The 20,276-nt window shown below is 38.6% G+C and overlaps 1 protein-coding gene across 2 annotated transcripts in view; it reads left to right on the forward strand.

Annotated features, from left to right (window-relative positions):
* Positions 1-20,276, forward strand: part of Plod2 (procollagen-lysine,2-oxoglutarate 5-dioxygenase 2) — a 69,867-nt gene that overhangs the window by 26,045 nt on the left and 23,546 nt on the right. For both annotated transcript variants that reach the window (XM_027410945.2, XM_027410944.2), the window contains exons 2-6: positions 7,299-7,390; positions 7,705-7,841; positions 13,203-13,366; positions 16,699-16,811; positions 19,255-19,318. In XM_027410945.2, coding sequence (XP_027266746.1) covers positions 7,299-7,390; positions 7,705-7,841; positions 13,203-13,366; positions 16,699-16,811; positions 19,255-19,318 — 570 coding nt within the window. The remainder of the gene's footprint in view (positions 1-7,298; positions 7,391-7,704; positions 7,842-13,202; positions 13,367-16,698; positions 16,812-19,254; positions 19,319-20,276) is intronic.

A 20,276-nucleotide genomic window follows, 5' to 3' on the forward strand; every position in this document is an offset into this window, starting at 1 on the left:
TATGTATATATATTAAAAATCTTTGACTTGGCATGGTTTATTACCCTTTCTGAAACACTCCAAAGATTGTTAACTTTCTGAGTAAGGTAAGAGTGTGATGCTTGGTACTATAGCATACAGATGATTTTTGTGGCAACTCTAGTAATTCCCTAGAGCCTCAATCTGTAATGGGGGCATTAAGAGTCATATGGGAGCCACCTTTTTAGCCCCAAATTATCATCTAATACACTAGTCCATAGTGTTAGTAATTTCTTTCATGAATCTTTATTCGGCTTCTTCTGAATAATGTGAATTTAAGTAACGGAGATTCTGACTTCCTGGAATTGATGCTGAAAACCTTACAGACAGACTGAGGCTGAGGTGCTGCTTAATTGAATGGACTTGTTTTTACATAAAGGTAGACAGGGTGAGCCTCATCAACTGTTTCTATTTCTTAGGCTTGTTGTGGTAGGAATTGAAGTCAGGCCTTGAGCATGCTAAATAAGCTCTCTAAGAGCCAAGAAACAACATTCCCAGTCTGACAGGTCAGCCCTTTAAAAATGATTCCGTAGTGTTCTCATAGAAACGCAGGACAGAAGAAACAGCTATCCCATTGTAACTGAAGATGGTCAGTGAAGTTTAGGACTTCATTTGTATCAGATTCAGCAGCACATGTTTTTGGATCTTTTTAAATTAGAACATTCTGGTAGAGCATGGTCTCTTAGGTTCAGCACAGCTGAATGCCACCTCTGCTGCAGGGCCGTTCTTACAAGTGTGTAAGCTGGTGGGGATGTGTGTTATCTATATCTGTGGCTCTTTTGTCCTGGTCCCTAAATTGTGTCCCTTGTGCATGAGCATAGGGAATATTTTTGGTGCTTGCATAAAATACAGAATAAACAGAACAGGTCAAATGTGTTTCAGTTTTAGGAAGTCTCTGATGAGGCATTTGGCCTGCAGATGGGTCACTCCGCTCTGCTAGAAGGAAGTTCTCTTCTCTAGTACATCTTTCTTTCTTGGAGACCGTTTATGCCTCTGAAGCTTTGGAATTGAATAATGTCTCGTGTTTCTTTTGGACTGGTGGTTGGCAGCTCCTTGTTTCATGGACATTAGAATTACATCTAGTGTTCACATTTTATGATGTTTGGAGGTATCAAATATGCTGTCATAAATTCTGAAAAATTGCATTGTGTTTCTTGTATCTAAGGGATAGAACACACAGTTTTCTTATGTAGCTCATTTATCTTGGGATATCTCTTATTGTTCTTGGTATTGACAGATCTTCCTCAATTAATTACTCCCCTTCCACTGCAGCCAGATCTCTAAAATTATACTGAAAAAAGGTCCCTTTCCCCCCCTTTTAAGTGAAATGAGTTGCCACAAACAGTGCTTGTTTCTTTTTTTCTCTTCTACAAGTAGAAAGAATTCAGTCCCTCAACTGTTATTGTTTGGCATGACTTACAGATCTCTTGGCACCCTGGTCAAACTTCACACAGTCAACGCTTAACTTCTGTAGCTTACTAGTGTCTTGTAATTTTCACACCCCGGAAGCAGCTGACAAATGCCACCTGCCTTGTGAACATGGCTGTTTTCTTTGCCTCCTTTGGCATGTATTGGCTATTTTTGAGCCTGTGTTCAAGTTCCTGAGGTTTTGTGTTTTGCTTGTTTCTTTGTTTGTTTTCATTTAAAATATTAACTCGGGTTTTGCTTGCTTGAATTACAGCCTCCTTTAGCATGATCATTCCTTGGTGTCTGAGTTTGGTTTCACATTGTAAACTCCAGAAGGAATTTATTTGGATCTCTGTAACTAGTTTTTGGCTGCTTTCTAATTCTTGTGTGATGTTTATTTTCATGTTTCTGGGAAGGGATTACTATGGATGTGGGGGTGTAGATTGCCTTCCCTGTTCTTGATCACATTGAGTGAGTTTGGGCCCTTTTAACATTCAAGTCTGAGTAATTGAAGAAAAGCAGAAGTGTGGGCCTAGAGGAATGGCGAGGGAGTATCAGATGCTGGCAAGGGGTGCTTAAAAGTAATTCTTAATGAAGTGCATTTTGTACAGATTAAATAAGCTATGTGCCTCAAGTTTTATGAATCTTTTTCTTAGGCATGTGAATATTGTTGGAACAAGGGCATGGATTAACCTAAACTTGTCCCTGTATTATGATCAGTTTTTCTCATTTTAATTTCTGTGATCAGTGGGTTTTTTTTATCATTGATATAAAGTATGTGGCCAACAATATTTTATGTAAAAATTACATGTCATAGTAGGATAGTTTTATAGTTTCAATCTTTACCTATAATCATTTTTACTATAAAATATACTAATTTTGATTTTATTTGCAGTGTAACAAATCTACCAGGATACTTGAAAATCTCTTTAAGCTTTCATAGGTTTCTGAAAGTTAGTCTTCCAGTAATTGTATGGCTACCTACAATGGGTATATGTATGTATATATATATTCAGAAAAATGGTATATCAGGGGAAACAGTACATATATAATACATGTTTTTAAGTTTTTAGTTCTAGGATGTGTTCAGTTTTATGTGAAATAAGTCTATAGAAGTGTGTTATGGTTTGAAGTGTTTGTGAAGAACCCTCATAATGACCTCAGGGATGTCTGTCACTTCTTGAAACTTTCGTCAGGTAGCCTCTTCTGGTACCTGAAGAGTTTATCTGGCAGAAAGAACTTACTGCCTTCTGCCTAAAATAAATTATCATATAGTGTGCACATTGCTGTGTCAATCAGCTTCTCCTGGTTAGTCTGTGAATTTCCCATGCTTGTAATAAGCAGGGTGCTGAGAAAGATAAGTGGGTGACAGCTGACTCATACCCGACTACTAGCACATCCCTCTACACACTACTTGTCTTTGCATCATGCCGCTGAGTGTGAAAGTACAGATGAAAATGTCCCCTTGTCTCCTATTGTCCTTTTGAACTTATTCAAAGAATTGCTCTTGAAGCCCTTTTGTCCTGAGTTTCACAATTTCACAAAATAAAAGTTACTCCCTAGCCGCCTACACTGCAAAGCCTTTAGTTTGTTAGATTGCTTATGTGGCTCAGTACTTAGCAACAAAGTGGTACTGTAAGACCTAGGAAAAGATGTTTCTAAGGTTTTTTTTTTTTTTTTTTTTATTTCTACGTATTGTTTCTGTGAATGTACACCATGTGTGCAAGTGCTCTCTGGGACCAGAGAGGGCTTCACATCACTCGGAGCTGGAGCTGGAGGTGTCAACAGTTGTGCTCTTCTTAACCATTGGGTCATGTCTCCAGCCCCCTACCCCCCAAAAAAAACCAAAACCTTATGTTTCTGTAATTTGTATCCTAAATTTACTCTTGAATTGGTTACTGTCTAGCTGCAGGATTCTTGGAAAGTCTTTTTTTTCTCTTTACAATACCTTGTTTTTTCCTTTGGAAGAAGTGGAGTGTAAGAAGTGGACAGTGTTATTCTGTCCCTGAGATAATAATGATTATACTGAGAGTAATAATTATACTGAGAGTAAGTGGCTGTCAATGGGTGACTAGGGAATGCTTGCCTTTGCATTAATTCTGATTCTGGCATCTATTAGCAGTCTTCCCTGGATTCTGAGTCTTGAAATGATGGACAGTCATATCACATAACTAGCCAGTTGGCTTTGTTGAGTGTATCAGGACTTCCTACACCTAGCTCTCAGGGATGCACCAGGAAGACTGGGGATTCAGCTCTAGTTATCCTCACATCTCTGAATGGATCAGGGTGGCACAAAGCAGATGCAGCACTCGTGGAGGACCATGGGGGTCATCCAGCCTTTCCTGGTGAAGTCAGACAATCTGGGGTTCAGTTTCCCAGCAGCCTGCATGCATGAGATGTTGATAACCTGGTTAGCCTGGCAGTGACTCAGTGCCCCGCTGTCACTGAGGCACATGACATACCCAGGCTTCTTACCACAATTACAAAATCCAGCAGAAAATCAGCTAGTCAGCAAAGAACACATTGGACAGATTAGGTTGATCAATTCTTCAGAATAGGGTGGTCCCCTTGGAAATGTTGTAGACAATATCTGGGATCCAAATTTCCAAACACCACTGAGATCAGCCCTCCAAGCAGGCCTTTCTGAAGAAGGAAGTCTCAGGGTTGCCCTTCCTTTTCTGCTCACATGACATTCCAGAGTTTGCTTTCTGCTCTTTGAGCCTTTGCCAAGTGAGACCACCCAAAACACTGGAAGCAAATGAACTTTACAGATTAACTTTAACATTGTCCTCCTTGCTCCTCGAATAACTTATTTGGTGGTATTAGCTAAGTCACTTATCCTATTTAAATTTATTCTCTTTATCAGTGATTGCCAGATAATGCTATGTATTTTGTTGAAAATGATTATGTACATGTATACATGTAATATATTATAATTTGTCCCTGAATCCACTTAGTCAAAAATGTTTATACATGATATATATATATATATATATATATACATATATATATATATGAAAAATTTTCTTGTACTCCATTATATGTACAATTTTATAATTTTATGCTTTAATGTGTCAATTGAAAATAAAGTTAATGTTTATTAATCCATGGGCTACTCAATACCACTAAAAACTTGGTGACCTACTTAATGGTTGAAGGCATCATGACTTTTTGGAATACAGTCTAGTTGGAGAGAATTTGATCGTAAATTTTAACTGTTCTAATGAGTTTGTAATTGCAGTTTCTGGAGAGTGTTGGGAGAGAACTGGAGAGTGTAAAAACAATATGTACTCTCAACAGCTGAGTCATCTCTCCTGCACTTAAATTGAGGTCTTGATTTGGTTTTTGAAAGTTTTTGAGTGGTTCACATCAGCACTTTAATTAATAAGGTCCATTTCTCTTAATAGCGATGTTGAGCTCCAGGTGAGAAGGCATCTGTCTGTGGGTAATAATAAGACACACCTGCCTTTTAGAAAGTTGTGTACATTGTGTGTTCGTTATTAGCAACAGTACAGAAGCAATAAGGGTCTCCGTTTGTCATATTGTTGATAGACGATGTCACTTGTAATTTTTTTATGGAGTTCACTAACATCTTTATTTTCCTAATGATCTCACGGAATTATGAGTCCTATCAAGGATGATAAAATTCTTGTTATTAATGTATACTAGTGATGGTAGATGTAACAATCAGTCCAGTCAAATCTCTGAACTTGTATCAGTTTTTGATGTATGTAGGAAAAATAGTTTAAAATCATTATAGAAAAGGGTCCCTTATAAAGTATTTTCTTTGACTCCATAATACCTGGTCCTCTGTTTTAACATGAACTATGAATAGTGGCTTGCCAAATGGTTAATCAGTGAAGCCATGTTTGAAATATTAAAAGTGAAGCTGATTTGTTTCTATTTAGCTTTTGTGTTTATATGTATGAGTATATTGTTTATGTTTGTGTTCATGTGTGTATGCATGTGAGGGCATAGTCATGCCACAGCATTCTTGTATAGAGGCCAGAGGACAAACTTGGGGTGTTGGTCCTCCTCCTCCCACTTTGATTCAGTTTGTGTCTTGGGCTAGAGAGATGATGGTTCAGAAGTTAAGAGCATTGGCTGCTCTTACAGAGAACTTAGGTTCCATTTCCAGCATCCACACATAAGCTCACAACTCTCTGTAACTCCAGTTCCTGGGGATCTGACACCTTCTTCAGGCCTTCACAGGTACCAGGCACACATGTGGTAGATATACACATATGCAGACAAAAGCACCCATGCACAGAAAATAAAAAATAAATAAATCTTGAACATAAACAAAGTCTGGGTGCTGTCACTACTGCATATGGCCTGCTGGCCAAGAGCTTCTGCAGTTTCTCCTGCCTGGGTCTTGTGTCTCCCCTGTGGGCATGCTGGGATTACAGACCCATGTGTTGCTGCTGTACCCATCCTTCCTTGGGTTTTAGACATCCAGCTCAGGTACTCAGGCTTGGCCATCTCTCCAGCCCTGGAAAACTTTGTTCTCTAAAAATAGTAATTAAAAAAAAATAAATATCTTTAAGATATCTTTATTCAGTATCTTAGTACTGTTCTATTGCAGTGAAGAAACATGATCAAGGCAAATCTTACAAAAGAAAGTGTTTAATTAGGGATTTGCCTACAGTTTTAGGTAGTCTGTAAGAGTCATGGTGGGATGCAGAAAGGTATGGATGGAGCTGGAGCAGTAGTGGAGAGCTTTACAACTTGGTAGTTGTAAAGTGGAGCAGCAGGGGTGAGACAGGAGACAGACACTCCCTCTGTCAAGGCCACAACTCTTAGTCCTTCCTCAGCTGTTCCATGTCCTGGTGACTAAGCCTTCAAATATACATGAGCCAATGATGGCCATTGTCATTCAAACTACCACACTCAGATGGTCACACCCTTAATAAATGGTTTTATTTTATTTGCAACATTTATTTATTAAACCAAAAATTTTGTAAGATACACTTCTTTTTAATCAGAATCTAAAATTGCATTATTTATTTTGAGGGAAATGGTTTTCCTTTTGGTTTGAATTGATGAAATGTTTATTTTATCTCTATTACACTGATTTTCTTTAGTAAGTCATTTTTAGAACTTGAGATGCAGCATTACCTTAGTTTATTAACTGATTCCTATGTTCCATAAATTCTGTGACTAAAGATGTGTATGATTTAGGGTTCATGCAGGACGTTTTCGGGTTTCTTGTAGCTCTATGCCTTGCAGAATTAAGTGGGATAGCTTTGTGCTTACAATGTTGAGATGTTAGTTTGTCTGTTTTAGCCTGTGACTAAATTAATTAAATGCTATCACTCCATAATTCACTATAGTGATTACAAACTTCATTATCTCCCAGGAATGCCTTTGATTAGTTAATTTAGATAACACTAAATAAAGAATTACTGAAAAATAGACATTTCAGGTGGGTTATTCAATGATGAAGCCATGTAGCAAGAAATTATTTTAATGGTAAATAAAGTTCATTAGTGGCTCATGGAGAATGGATTCTGAAGAGATACTTCAAACACAGAAGAAAAGTTTTCACAAATGTCTATTTCGCCTGTAAGGGTTAAACTTCTGTAGCTCCAACTTTATCCCCCAGGTACACTATTACCTACAAACCATCTCAGCCTTGAGGCATAATTTCATGTCACTTCCTAGCAAGCCCTCGGCAGTGACACTGGTTGACCTAACTGCAAATCTAATCCTTTTCCTCTAAAATAAACTTAACAAATTGAAAGCAGATTGTAGAAAAAGTCTTACTTCTACTCCTCCTCATAAAATCTTATACTAGAGTCGTAAAAGTCATCACATTTGTATCACTTATTTATTGCTTAGTTTCTTAAGCCTTCTTGTTTATGTTTTTACAGATAAATTATTAGTCATAACAGTAGCAACAAAAGAAAATGATGGATTCCACCGATTTATGAACTCAGCCAAGTATTTCAATTATACTGTGAAGGTATGATTTATCTTTCAATCTTGAGACTTGTTAGGTTAGAAGTTTTCTTCATTTAAATCTGAAAAGCAAGAATAAGATAATATGAGCCCACTTCTATGGGTTAGAGTCCGCTTTTGAAATGTTTGGAATGGCATGTTAGTGGTGGGTGGCACTGAAAAATTATGACCTGCCCATGAATTGGTTTTCTTTTTTTCTCTAGCATTGTGTTTTAATTATGAATATATAGTGGGTTACTGTACACATTTCTTTTGATGTTTTTATGCTGTTACTACCATTAACATTTTCTCAGGATGAATTCTTGATTTCATTTATAGGTTCTTGGTCAAGGGCAAGAGTGGAGAGGTGGTGATGGAATTAACAGTATTGGAGGGGGCCAGAAGGTGAGGTTAATGAAAGAAGCCATGGCACAATACGCCAGTCAGGAGGATCTGGTTATCTTGTTTACTGAATGGTAAGAGAAATAGTCTGTGGGTTTTCCCATCTACATTATATTATTTTTAAAGATTGAAATTTGTGACTAAGGTTTAATTGTTGAGTTATTTTACTGCAAAGTGTCATTATTGTAATAATTGCATTTTCCTCAGTTAATAACTGGTTTCTCCAATAAGCAACCTCTGTTTCTAAGCCCCAACTTAAAAGCTAGATTGTTTTGTATTCAATTTTTCATTAACAGAAACTTTTCTTCTATGTAAAATAAATTTATTATGCATGAAAAATCACAATCTGGGCCAATCTTGTAACATATTAGAGATGATGAATTATAATAAAAACTAATGAGAAAAAAAGGGCCTAGTTTAACATTTTTGTGAAATAGTTATAGGTGCAGCAGAGATCACACTTGAGTACAAAATTGAGGGAGACAACCAAATGGGTTCTGTTTAACTATGAACAAAAATATCTAGTTATAAATACAAGGTAGACACGAGACTCTGTGCTGTGAAGAACAAAGAACCTTTCAGGCATACATTTATTTGAGTATATTTATTTTTGAGCTAGAGCTGAAATCCAAAGGGTTACACACCCAGAGCATTCAATCTGCCATTGAGCCATCCCCCTAATCTACAAATGCCATTTTGTATACTGCCATATTCTCCTAATTTGTTTGAAATATCTAAAATCTTTCCTTAACTTTAAGAACACCAAGTCGAGCCAGGTGTTGGTGGCGCACGCCTTTAATCCCAGTACTCTGGAGGCAGAGGCAGGCAGATCTCTGTGAGTTCAAGGCCAGCCTGGTCTCCAGAGCGAGTGCCAGGATAGGCTCCAAAGCTACACAGAGAAACCCTGTCTCAAAAAACAAAAAAAGAACACCAAGTAGCACCGTATACAGTTCCTTGTGTCTTCCTTTTTCATTTTTATAGTGTGGCTACTGATGATTCATTTTAAATTCTATTGAATTCACCTCATTGGTGTAGGAAAGTCATCTTAAATCTTTTTTTTTTTTTTTCTCATTTCAAATGCAGAGACACATTATTTGTAGATGACAATAAATGTGGTAGTGCTTTGGAAACACAATGTGTGAGGATGGCCTAAGCTTTGCCATAGAATTATAAATAGTGATGTCTCAGTGCTGTCAACACTTAACATTTTCATGCCAGGACTTTGATTATCTTCCAAACTAAAACTTTGTTTTCCTATATGTACCTTTTATTGCAAGATGAATTGTGATACGACCGATACGATATAGCTTACAGTATAGCTTGTGTACCGTGACATTTTCTGCACATGCATATTGAGCACAGAGCACAGATTTCTTGTACTCACGTCACCGAGCTTGAACCTGACACAAGCAAATTCGGACGTTGATTAGAGGCAGATAATCTTTGAACAAGCAACCTCTTAGAAGCTAGCAATGATTTGTAGGTTCCTGAGCCCCTGAGTTTGGGTAACCTTGGGTTTCCTCTATGCTTCCCTTCCCAGCCTCCTTTCTTCCCTTGCTTGTAAGACTTACTCTTGAAGAGTTGGCAGTGTGAGGAGCCCAGCTGTTTCTGACACACAGGAGAGGGGCATTATAAGACACCCATAGCCTGGGGCAAGTCAGTGTGGTTCAGTTGCATTGTATTTAAGACTACGCTTGCTGGAAAAGACCAGAGTATTTAAGGAAGGTGTGGTTCTCCACAAACTGTCAGGGACCAGCTGGGTATTCCTGAGAGCACAGCTTTAAAAGCAATCCCTGTGGTTTTACCTAGAAAAGCAGATTTCTTTGATGACACCTCCTCCCTGGCAGCAGTGACAACCTAAGTGTGTAGACGTGAAGCAGCTTGTCATTAGTGATGGGCAGTGTTTCATTTTATCAGTAGGGAAGAAGCAAAACACGCCGCAGTTCCTTGTTTCTTTTTTCTAGGAATGATGGAGATTGCTAGCTGTCTCTTTAAACTTAGTTCACTGTGGTCAATTCATTGGTGTAAATGTGCTAAAAAATTAAGTAGGAAATGGGTACGTTTTCATTTTTCACACTGTATGTTCTTGACAGTACTCACTGGCTTTAGTGAGTATAATCATGGGAATGCAGCTGTGGGGGAGAAGCACATGATCTACAAAGGCTTTGTCAGCATGTGATAGCTGTGGCTGGTGTTTGTGTGTGTGTCTCCGTGTCTGTGTGTCTTTGCGTATGTCTCTGTGTGGTGTGTGACTGTGTCTGTGTGTGTTGCAGGTACTAAAGGTTCCATACAGTTGCATCAGGGTCTGTCTCTGGAAATACCAAAATACATCTGAGGGGGAGACGTGAGACACGTAGTTTTCAGGTGTGGCCTGCATCTGTTTCGTTTTGTTAGACTTTATTTCAGACTGTATCTTATAGCTAATCATTCAGGTGATTATAATTTTGTTTAATTCTATGCATGTAATGATCAGTAAAATTTTGGATTAGGGAGAAATGACAGAGTTACAAGAGACATCTGTGGCTTTTCTCCTAGGCTACCCAATAGCCTTTACTTCTTGTTTAGATGTGATGCAGTTCATTTATTTCTTGAGTCACTCATTTGTTCAACAGACATTTACTGAGTATCTTTGAGATTCTAAGGGCCTGTGCAGATTATAAAGTCATGAATTCAGCTGATACAGGAGAATGTGAAGCCTGGCTTAAGAGAGGCATTTTTTGTAGGTGCATGAAATAGAATGGATATTTGGGTGGGTAAGGAGACAGAAAGGCTAATGAGGTGACTGGAAATAAATGGTGTTTTTCTGTCCTGTTTGTGTCTGGAGGAGTTGACATTGGAAATGGGCCTGGAAGGCCAATGGCTTTGATCCAGTTAGAAAATACATGTTAAGTAGATGTTCATTATGAAGACACACTTGAGAGTAGGTTCTGAATAGGATAGTACCTGGAGACTATTTGTGTGAGTGTGATTCACTTAGATACTATTTTAAAGAACAGGTTCACATTAATTGGTCTTGTGTGGCCAAATATTGTTCTGTAACTCGGGGATCTATATTTGCTTAGATCTTGTTTGTGATTTCTTTTGTACCAGCCTGACAGAAAGAAATTTCTTTTGACAGTTTATATGGCCTTCAGAGTCCAGTGTCTTATGCAGGCTAATATAAATATTTAGTGACTCTTATTTCAGGCATAGCAATTGACTCTGGGGTGTGGCACCTTCAAGAAAGCTTTAGACTTTCTGAACAAGGAGTGTGTATGGCGGGGGTGGCAGATCTCTGGGAGGATGCACGTGTAGCCTGTAGAGTCTGTAATTCAATCTGGGTCATTGTCTTCTGGGAGAGGAATTGAACAGTAGATGTAAAGTGGAATCAGTAAGACAAGGCAAACACCATTTTGATGGAAGCAGTAAAGAAAAGGAATGAGTCCAGGATGAATGACGTAATTTCATCTAGTCTGGGTAACTATGTGGTTGAAGGTACCACAAAAATAACTCATAAAAGAACAAACACTCGTAAAAGTCACAAAGACCTGTTAGAGATAGAACTGTGGCATGTCTGGGTCCAACCTTATGGGTTTTGCAGGACTTAGGGCTATTTACCATGCCTAAATGTGGATGGAAAGTTTTATTTTATTCTTCATATTTAAATGCACTGAGTTCCTGTGAGAATTATTTTTATGACCTCTGTGCATTCGTTTTTTTTTGATTTTTTTTTTTTTTTTACATTTTTGTGGTTCAAATAATTTTAAGTAGAAAAACTTTCTTCTTTTTGAGAAGTTTTAAAATAGGCGCAAAGTCATTTTTGGAGGAATTTAAACAGAAATGACACCTGCTAGAATGAAAAAGGAAAAATTTCACCGTACCTTTTTAGCTGTGTGCGGTGGCACCTGCTAGTAATGCCAGCACTTGGGAGGTGGAGGCAGTGGGATCATGAGTTCAGGGCTGCCCTGAACTTCATAGCGTGCTCTTGGCTTGCCTGGGCTACATAAGACCTTTTTTCAAAACAAAACAAAACAAAACAAAACAAAACAAAACAAAAAGGAAATACTTTACAGTTTTAACCAAAGTGATATTCTTACTTGAATTGTATGAAAATACTTTTTATGTACATTAAAATAATTGCATTTTAAAAGTAATGTTTATAAAGTGATAAATTATCAAATTAAACATCATACTTTCTCCTTTTATAAACTATTGACTTCATTAATAGTCTGAGATATAGTTATATCTTTCTCCTTCACTAGAGTTTCTAAGATGAAAGACATTCACTTTCCAAATGGTAACTTTTGGGCACCATACTGGGGCTCAAACTCAGGCTCCCTTTGCCTTAGCCTAATGCTGTACCTGGAGTTACATGTCCGCCCTCATTTGTAACCTTTGAGTAAGGGGACAGGTACTGTCTCTGCTAAGAGCCTAATGGAGAACGTAAACTTCAGATATTTTTGGCTTTTAAAAAATATATCATAGAGATAAGCAATAATGTGCTATATTTTGATAAAATAATACAAACACATTAGATTATAAATTACTAAATCTTATATATACATATCTAGTAAATACAGAGAGCATCCATAGATGGAGCAGCTATGTGTTTCTTGACAAGTCCTCACCGTGCATCTGAAGTGTTAGCTACTAAGGAGCCCTTTGCAGAACTCAAGGTCATGAGCTTGCCCTCATGTTGCTGCCTAAGATAACCATTATCTTAGTGTCCTTCAGGCATTTGGCTTTCAGGTTCACTGATGTAAAAGCGAATACAGGTAAATTTGAGGTTGCGTAAGCTGGGATTTTTCTGCGGAGAGTTTACATTCCTCATAGTAGTTTTTACAGTTAATTTTCTGTTATGTTGTGATTCAATAAGTTAGCTCCGAACAAATAAAGTCCAGGAAAAAAAATGGTAAAACATTAGACCTTAAAATATACTATTAATTTTTACTTTGACTCAAATCTGTGGAGATTTAAAAAGATGAACTTGTCCGGGTTAAGAGTCCATATTAGATAGTATAACAGTTATAAAATGCATACTATATCAATGTGAGACATTTGTCAAAACCAGTTTCTCAGAGATAATACTGGATTGGTACACATGTCACTGAAATATATGACTGTTAAGGTGGAAACTTTTATAAGTGTTTATGTCTGTGCCTACAAAACATTTGCACCTTGACTTACAATTTTTCTTTTGGAGATAAGCTATTATCTACTATAATGAAAACTATCAGATATTTGTATTTCATTTGTAAATGTAGAGTAAACCCGTAATCAGATGCGGTCCATATGATGTGAATTGGGAGGAGGTTATTTGGCATGTTCTCTAAACAGATGTGTTAATCCTATACAGATTCTAGATTCTCATTTTTTAGGGATTTCTTTTTCTTGGTTCTCTGTTTAAATTCTGAACATTGAATTGTAAAGCTTGTTTGTTTTGTTTTTTAAAACAGTTTTGATGTTGTATTTGCTGGTGGGCCTGAAGAAGTCCTTAAAAAGTTCCAAAAGACAAATCACAAAATTGTCTTCGCTGCTGATGGGATTCTGTGGCCGGATAAGCGACTCGCGGAGAAGTACCCTGTAGTGCACATTGGTAAACGCTACCTGAATTCTGGAGGTATGAACAATGCTGCTATAGACAGGAGGTGTGAACAATGCTGCTATAGACAGGAGGTGTGAACAATGCTGCTATAGACTGGAGGTGTGAACAATGCTGCTATAGACAGGAGGTGTGAACAATGCTGCTATAGACTGGAGGTGTGAACAATGCTGCTATAGACAGGAGGTGTGAACAATGCTGCTATAGACAGGAGGTGTGAACAATGCTGCTATAGACAGGAGGTATCCCAGCCTCACCATGATCATGCTGTGAAACATTCTGAAAGCTCATGCACAGCTTAGAGCTGAAAAAGCATTCTCTGTGTCCTATCCATGTATCTCAGCCTTGTGGATGGCTGAACTTCCATGTTGCAAGTGAGAATTCAAGTCTTCTGATTACCATTTATTGAGAGGTTTTGAGAGGATACTAAGTTTAGTAAGTTTACTTTGAAAATTTTCATGTGCATGATTAAAAACAGCCACTTGCTGGTGTGATCTGTTTTAATATATTGTGTTGAATTACTTACTTTGGCTTTTGTAGCCAACGTTTAAGTAGTGTCTGCGTGTATGGAAGTGTTGCAATCTCTAGCAAGTCACCACAGATTAAATAACAGATAAATAAATGATTGCACATACTCCCTTAATGATAAATGAAAATTTGACCTTGGGCGTGTTGTGACTACAGAATTTGTTTTTCTTGAACGGAGATTAATGTAAGCACATAGACAGAAGACATAACCATGTAGGGCAGAGGACATGTGTTCTGTGTAAGAATGCCCTGTGAAAACCCTACTTTTGGTTTCAAATGAGTGAGTTGAGTTAGTGTGTAAAAGCAAAAATGAAACAGGAAGTTTCAGATAGAAACATCAAACATCAAATTAGCCATTTACAGTATGCAGAAGTAGCCTTACTAAGAGTGCAAACAAGGCTTAACACCATTATCAAATCAAGACTCACAACATCCATCAGAAATTGACTGAGGAAGAAGCAGCCGTGGGGTTCCTGAAAATCCTCCATCAGTGAGCTTTGGGTTTCCTGTTGTATTATGGGATAAACAATATAACCAATGCTGGAAACAGTTCCCCTTCAAGCTGTTCAATTCAAGAGGGTGTTTACTACCTTAGCTATTATCTGTTTTTCCCATTTCAGAGCCAGGGCTCAGGACAAGGCTTTGGATACAGTTGACATAAACATGCTTGACTCTGACACAAGAGAGGGCTCTTAGCTGCTCAACAAGTGTAGATACAACATATAAATTTACCAATATAGTGTCCATTATAGCATGGCAGAGAGCTAAGTTAGGTTTAGTTGCAAGCCATGTTAGGAAATGGGTATTCGGAATGGTCTTTGAATCCATGATAGCTCCATAAATGCTGTTTGAGGTAAGAATGTGTGGGTTGCAGACATTGCTTGGTCACTATGGTGATGTAGCTGTTAGCAAGCTAGTCATTTCTCTGTGGGGACTCAACCTCATCGTTTACATCTATATGTCATTTTAGCAATCCACCCCACAGTTATAATTTAGAACCTTTAGTCTGTGTGGAATCACGGACCTCTGAGACCTCAAGCTTCAGCCTGTGCGTTTTAGATCCCCTTTTCCTCTATTGCAACACATAATTGTCTGTGCTTTTGGGACCTCTTGACTCTTGTATATCATACCAGACTGTTTGCCATCTCTGAGGGGCATTATTGTATTCAAGTCAGTATCTAGGATTGGGCCTGTTAGTCTGCTACTGAGCTGGCTGCTCACCCTTCTTTCTCCTTTGGAGCCATTGCCCCTGGGTATGGTATTGCTCCTCTGCCCTGGCTACTGAACTATCAAGCCCTCAGTTATAGTACATATCTCGTTTTATAATTTAGCCTACATTAGAGACTTTTAAAACATAAATTTTAGAGGAGATGCATAGCTTTGAATTAGGGTATATTTTGTATCCAATTATTTTTTTCTTGGAAATAGCATGTGCATGATATCCTGTGGTAGCCATTCATCTGGATGGTAATGTAGCCACTGAGGGCAATTTCAGAGGGAGGCTCAGTGCTGTGGAAATGACAGACATTAGCAGGTGAGTGCTCTTGTCAGCAACCTACTACAGGGAAAGTCCTCGGAGGGAGGGAAAGCACCAAGCTTCTACCTACAGTCGGGGAATTGTTAGTGAGAAGGGAGGGAGCATGAGTATGTGCAGTCAGAGTGTGTGATTTCACAGACAGTCTGTGAGAGACATTTACAGGACATGAGTTATGACTTAGTAAAAATGTACCATTTAGCTTTAAGACATGTTAATAGAAAAAATAATAAATTATGAGTGTATATGAATGGAATTTTATTTCACTTATGGATATTTGGCCATAGAAGAAGGGTAAGGAGACAGCTTTTTAATAAGACAATAATACAAGCCATTGGAAAATCTTCTATCAGTATTTTTTATTACTAAAGATCATTCATAGTAGTTAAAATGCATAATTACGGGTGGAGAGATGCTCTGTAGTTGAATGCTCACTGCTTGTCCAGCTCCTGGTGTCCACATCACATCAGCTAGCTCACAAGTCTCTAATTCAAGGGGATCTGACATTGTCTTCTGACCTCTGTGAGCACCTGCACACACATGGCTCATATACAAACAACCAGGCAAAATAAAATAAATCTTTTTTTTTTAAAGTACAGTCTGTGTGTGGTGAGTGTTTTCTGTCAATGAAGCAGAGCAGTTGGCTGCATGTCTGAAACTCAAAGGGAGACTTAGAAAATGATCCTGTTGTCTCTGTCTTCATAGATACATGCCATTGGCAGATTCATCACATAGGCTCGAAGGCCAAGGGGAACACTCCAATTTTAGACTTCCTTTTTCCAGACAATGACATATAATTCCTATCCAGAAAAACGGTCTACCAGGCACAGGAAGACTGGTTTCAAGTGATGGAAAACATTCCCCAGATTCCCTAGATAGAAAATTTCTTCAGGACTTATGTAGTTGGTGACAACCCGCATTCTTTGCCTACAATGGAATCTTGGCACAGCAGGAGACATTTCCTTCATTGAGAAGCAGTGGTTCCTTGTCAGTGGGTTCAAGAAGAGCAATTTGCAAGGTTGAGTGGAATTCCATCTTGCTCCACTCCGTCCCTATTTAGCCTTCCCTTAGTAACCTTGCAAAGTAAGTTCTTATTATTTATCAGTTAACTTCAGGAATGCATATATTTAAAAGCATCTTTGAGTGTATTGCTTTGTATTATAATTAGTATTTTCTCTTCATGTAGCATATACATATAAGTAACTTTGTCAGCTGTTCAATAGGATCTAACATTGACACACATTTTGGTCTTTGGATCTGAGCTCTCTGCTGTGTTTGTGTGTTGCAGGCTTTATTGGCTATGCTCCATACATCAGTCATCTGGTCCAAGAGTGGAATCTGCAGGATAATGATGATGATCAGCTCTTTTACACTAAAGTTTACATCGATCCAGTGAAGAGGGTGAGGAATAGCTTGCAATTCCTCTTATGCTGTTTTGGTTGCTTTGATTTTTTTTATATTTTCCTCAGTGAAGGGGTCAGAAACGAAAGGATTTTGGGAATCTGAATTCCAAATTGTTTTTGTTAATATCACACCTGAAACAGTGCAAGTATGTGGAACAAGCAGTGAGTATGTGACTTCTGTCTCCCTCCCTTCTTTGGGTATAAGAACTCTCTGTCTCTGTGTCTTTCAGTGGCTGAGTCAAAAATCTTGCCCAATTTAGGTTCATTAGAGTGGGAAAAAGTAGATTTAAGACCCTGTTACTTGCCATAATTTTGGAAACACAAATGAAATGACTAGAAAATTCAAGGCCAGCCTCTGTCAATGTGCAGCCTCAGCTGCTGTATACCCAGGGCCAGTTCCTTCAATATCAGAATGAGTAGTCAGTAAGTTTCTGAGCCTAGAGACTAAAACCAATACCAGACAAATGATGTCAAATTTGGAGCAGACATCTATCATTGAGACATGATATCCTAGTATTAACACTTTAAAAAAAAATTTTTTTTCATCTATCACTCTGCTTGGCAGTACTTTGTTTGATACTTTGAAATGGCATATGGATAAGCCCACTCAAAAAGAGTTTGTCACACTGGAAAACTTGTCCCTTGAAGTTTCAGGGTGCCTCACCATTGTCCATGTGGCTGGTGTTACAGATACAGTGTGGGATGTGATGCTGTGCATATACATCTCTTTGGGTTTTATAGCCAGCTGGAGGACTGAGAAGGTTTGTAAAGGGGCTGAGCAGATGGCTCAGTGGATAAAACATTTGCCTTGTCAGCTTGAAGACCAAGTTGGGATCCTTAGTACCACATAAATGCCAAGCAGGCTCACCCGTACTCTCAATTCTGAGAAACGGAGGCTGTAGGTCACTGGAGAAAGCTGGCTGGCTAGATTAGCTGAATGGGTGAGTTCCAGATTCAAATGAGAGACCTTGCCTCCATATAAGGTGGAGAGCAATTCAGAGAGGTATTTAGTCTACTTCTGGCTTCTACAGACATTTGTACTCACACTAAGTCAAACACACACACGTGCACACACATACACCACACACTTGTACACAGTGACCAAAAAAGGGGGAGCAGAAAAAACAGTGTTTAAGAGTGTAGATCATGAAATGAATAGATAGTGAAATCCCAGAGGTTGTGGCCTGAGTTTCTAGGGGCCAGAGACAGAGCCTTATTTCCTAATAAAAACACTATAATTATTACAAATAGAATAACTAAAATTAGTAGTATGCTAAGTAAGGTAGATGTTTGTCTATATGTTTTTTTCCAACTTTTTTTTATTTGAATTAGGAACAGGATTGTTTTACATGACAATCCCATTTCCCTTCTCCCACCCGTCCTCCCCTACCCGCCCCCAATAAAACCTTATCTGTCACATATCTTCTCTGCTCCCCTTGGATGGTGAGGTCTTCCATAGGGTGACAACACATATTGTGCAACTGCATGAAACACATGAAAAAATTTCATGTTTTTTCAAATACATAGGCTATACTGAAAAGTCTGGGTACTGCTAGAACTGATCTGCCACAGACTTTATAGGGAAAGTTCATAAAATTGATTTAATCTTTAATTCAGAGGGAAAAACCCAAACTGTAATTTGAAAAAAAAAAGATTTGTATTTAAATAATATGAAGTAACAGTTTATGTGTTTTCACCACAGTTGCAATTGTAATGTTTCTTGAACTGTGAGTTCTACACACTGTCACCAGGTGAGCAAGGCCTGTGTGTGTGTGTGTGTGTGTGTGTGTGTGTGTGTGTGTGTGTGTGTGTGTGTGTTTGTGTGTGTGCCCCAGTGCTTGTACCTACTGTAGTGTCTGTCTTAGACCTGAATATACACTAAACAAGTATTTTGATCTGTAAATTCCTCCAATGATACATATATCAATAAGACTGTGTTGTGGACTGTTTCTGTTGCAGTTTTCTTTTTTGTTTCTTCTTTTTTATTTAAATTAAAAACAAGCTTGTTTTACATGTCAATCTCAGTTTCCTCTCCCTCCCCTCCTTTCCTGCCCCCCAACAACCCCCTATCCCATTCCCTTTCTGCGTGCCAGGGAGGCTGAGGCCTTCCACTGGGGATCTTCAAAGTCTGTCATTATTTGGAGCAGGGCCTAGACCCTCTCCCGTGTGTCTAGGCTGAGAGGGTATCCCTCTATGTGGAGTGGGCTCCCAAAGTCCATTCGTGTACTAGAGACAAATATTGATCCACTACCAGATGCCCTATAGATTGCCCAGCCCTCCTAACTGACACCCACGTTCAGGGGGTCTGTATTGGTCCTATGCTGGTTTCCCAGATATCAGTCTGGGGTCCATGAGCTCCTTCTTGTTCAGGTCAGCTGTTTTTGTGGGTTTCTCCAGCCTGTTAACCTATCTTTGTTTTTGTTTTTGTTTTTGTTTTTTAGGAAGCTTTTAACATCACATTGGATCACAAATGCAAAATTTTCCAGGCCTTGAATGGAGCTACAGGTACAGATGCCCACCCTGCTGTTTATAGATGTGAATGCCTGTTTCCAGCATTCTCTCCTGTATGAGACCGTTTGGGGCTATGACCAAAGTGGCAACCTTTAAAATGTTAAAAAAAAAAAAAATCAAATACTGAACTTTATTTGATGTTTACATATACTCCACAAAAATCCTTTCCTAATATGGGTCCACTCTGTCCTGCAGAGTATGTGCCTCCACCCACACACTTATGCCTATCTGCACAGTGTGTGCACACTTGTGAGAACACCGTGGGCTCATAGATGCACACATATGAATCCACCCCTACAGAGCGCATGTGCACCCCAGCACCTGTGAGTGTGCTCCTCCAGAGCATGCTCACTCGCCTGTGCACTTAGGAGTACATACAAAGAGCGTGTACACACCAATACATTTGTGAGTACATGTAAAAGGTATGTGTACACACATGGACTTGTTTGTGTGAGCATACTCAGAGCATGTGTGCACACTGACACACAATGAGTACATTCTAACAGTATGCACTCACACCTACATGTGTTAGTGAACTCCCAGTGTGTGCACATAACAGCTGCACACTTACGAGTATATGCACAAAGTATGTATGCACCTGTATATGTGATTACCATCACAAAGCCTGTATACATACCAGTACATATGTGAGTACACTCTTACAGAGCATATGGGCACACATGTAATATACTTGTGAATACACAAACAAACATGTTTGCATAGTTGTAAGTATACATTTAGAGTGTGTGTGCACATGAGTACACACATAGCACATATGTACATGTGTACACTTTTAAGTACTGGCTCACAGAACATGTGAATACACGTGCATACTTAAGAGTAAACATTCAGTGTGTGCACACAACTGCACACTTGTGTTTACTCAAACAGAACTTAAACGCACACACTTACATGCTTGTGAGTCCACACACAGAACATGTGTACCCCTGCA

This window comes from Cricetulus griseus, chromosome 4 (assembly GCF_003668045.3).
Source record: "Cricetulus griseus strain 17A/GY chromosome 4, alternate assembly CriGri-PICRH-1.0, whole genome shotgun sequence".
Classification (NCBI taxonomy): domain Eukaryota; kingdom Metazoa; phylum Chordata; class Mammalia; order Rodentia; family Cricetidae; genus Cricetulus; species Cricetulus griseus.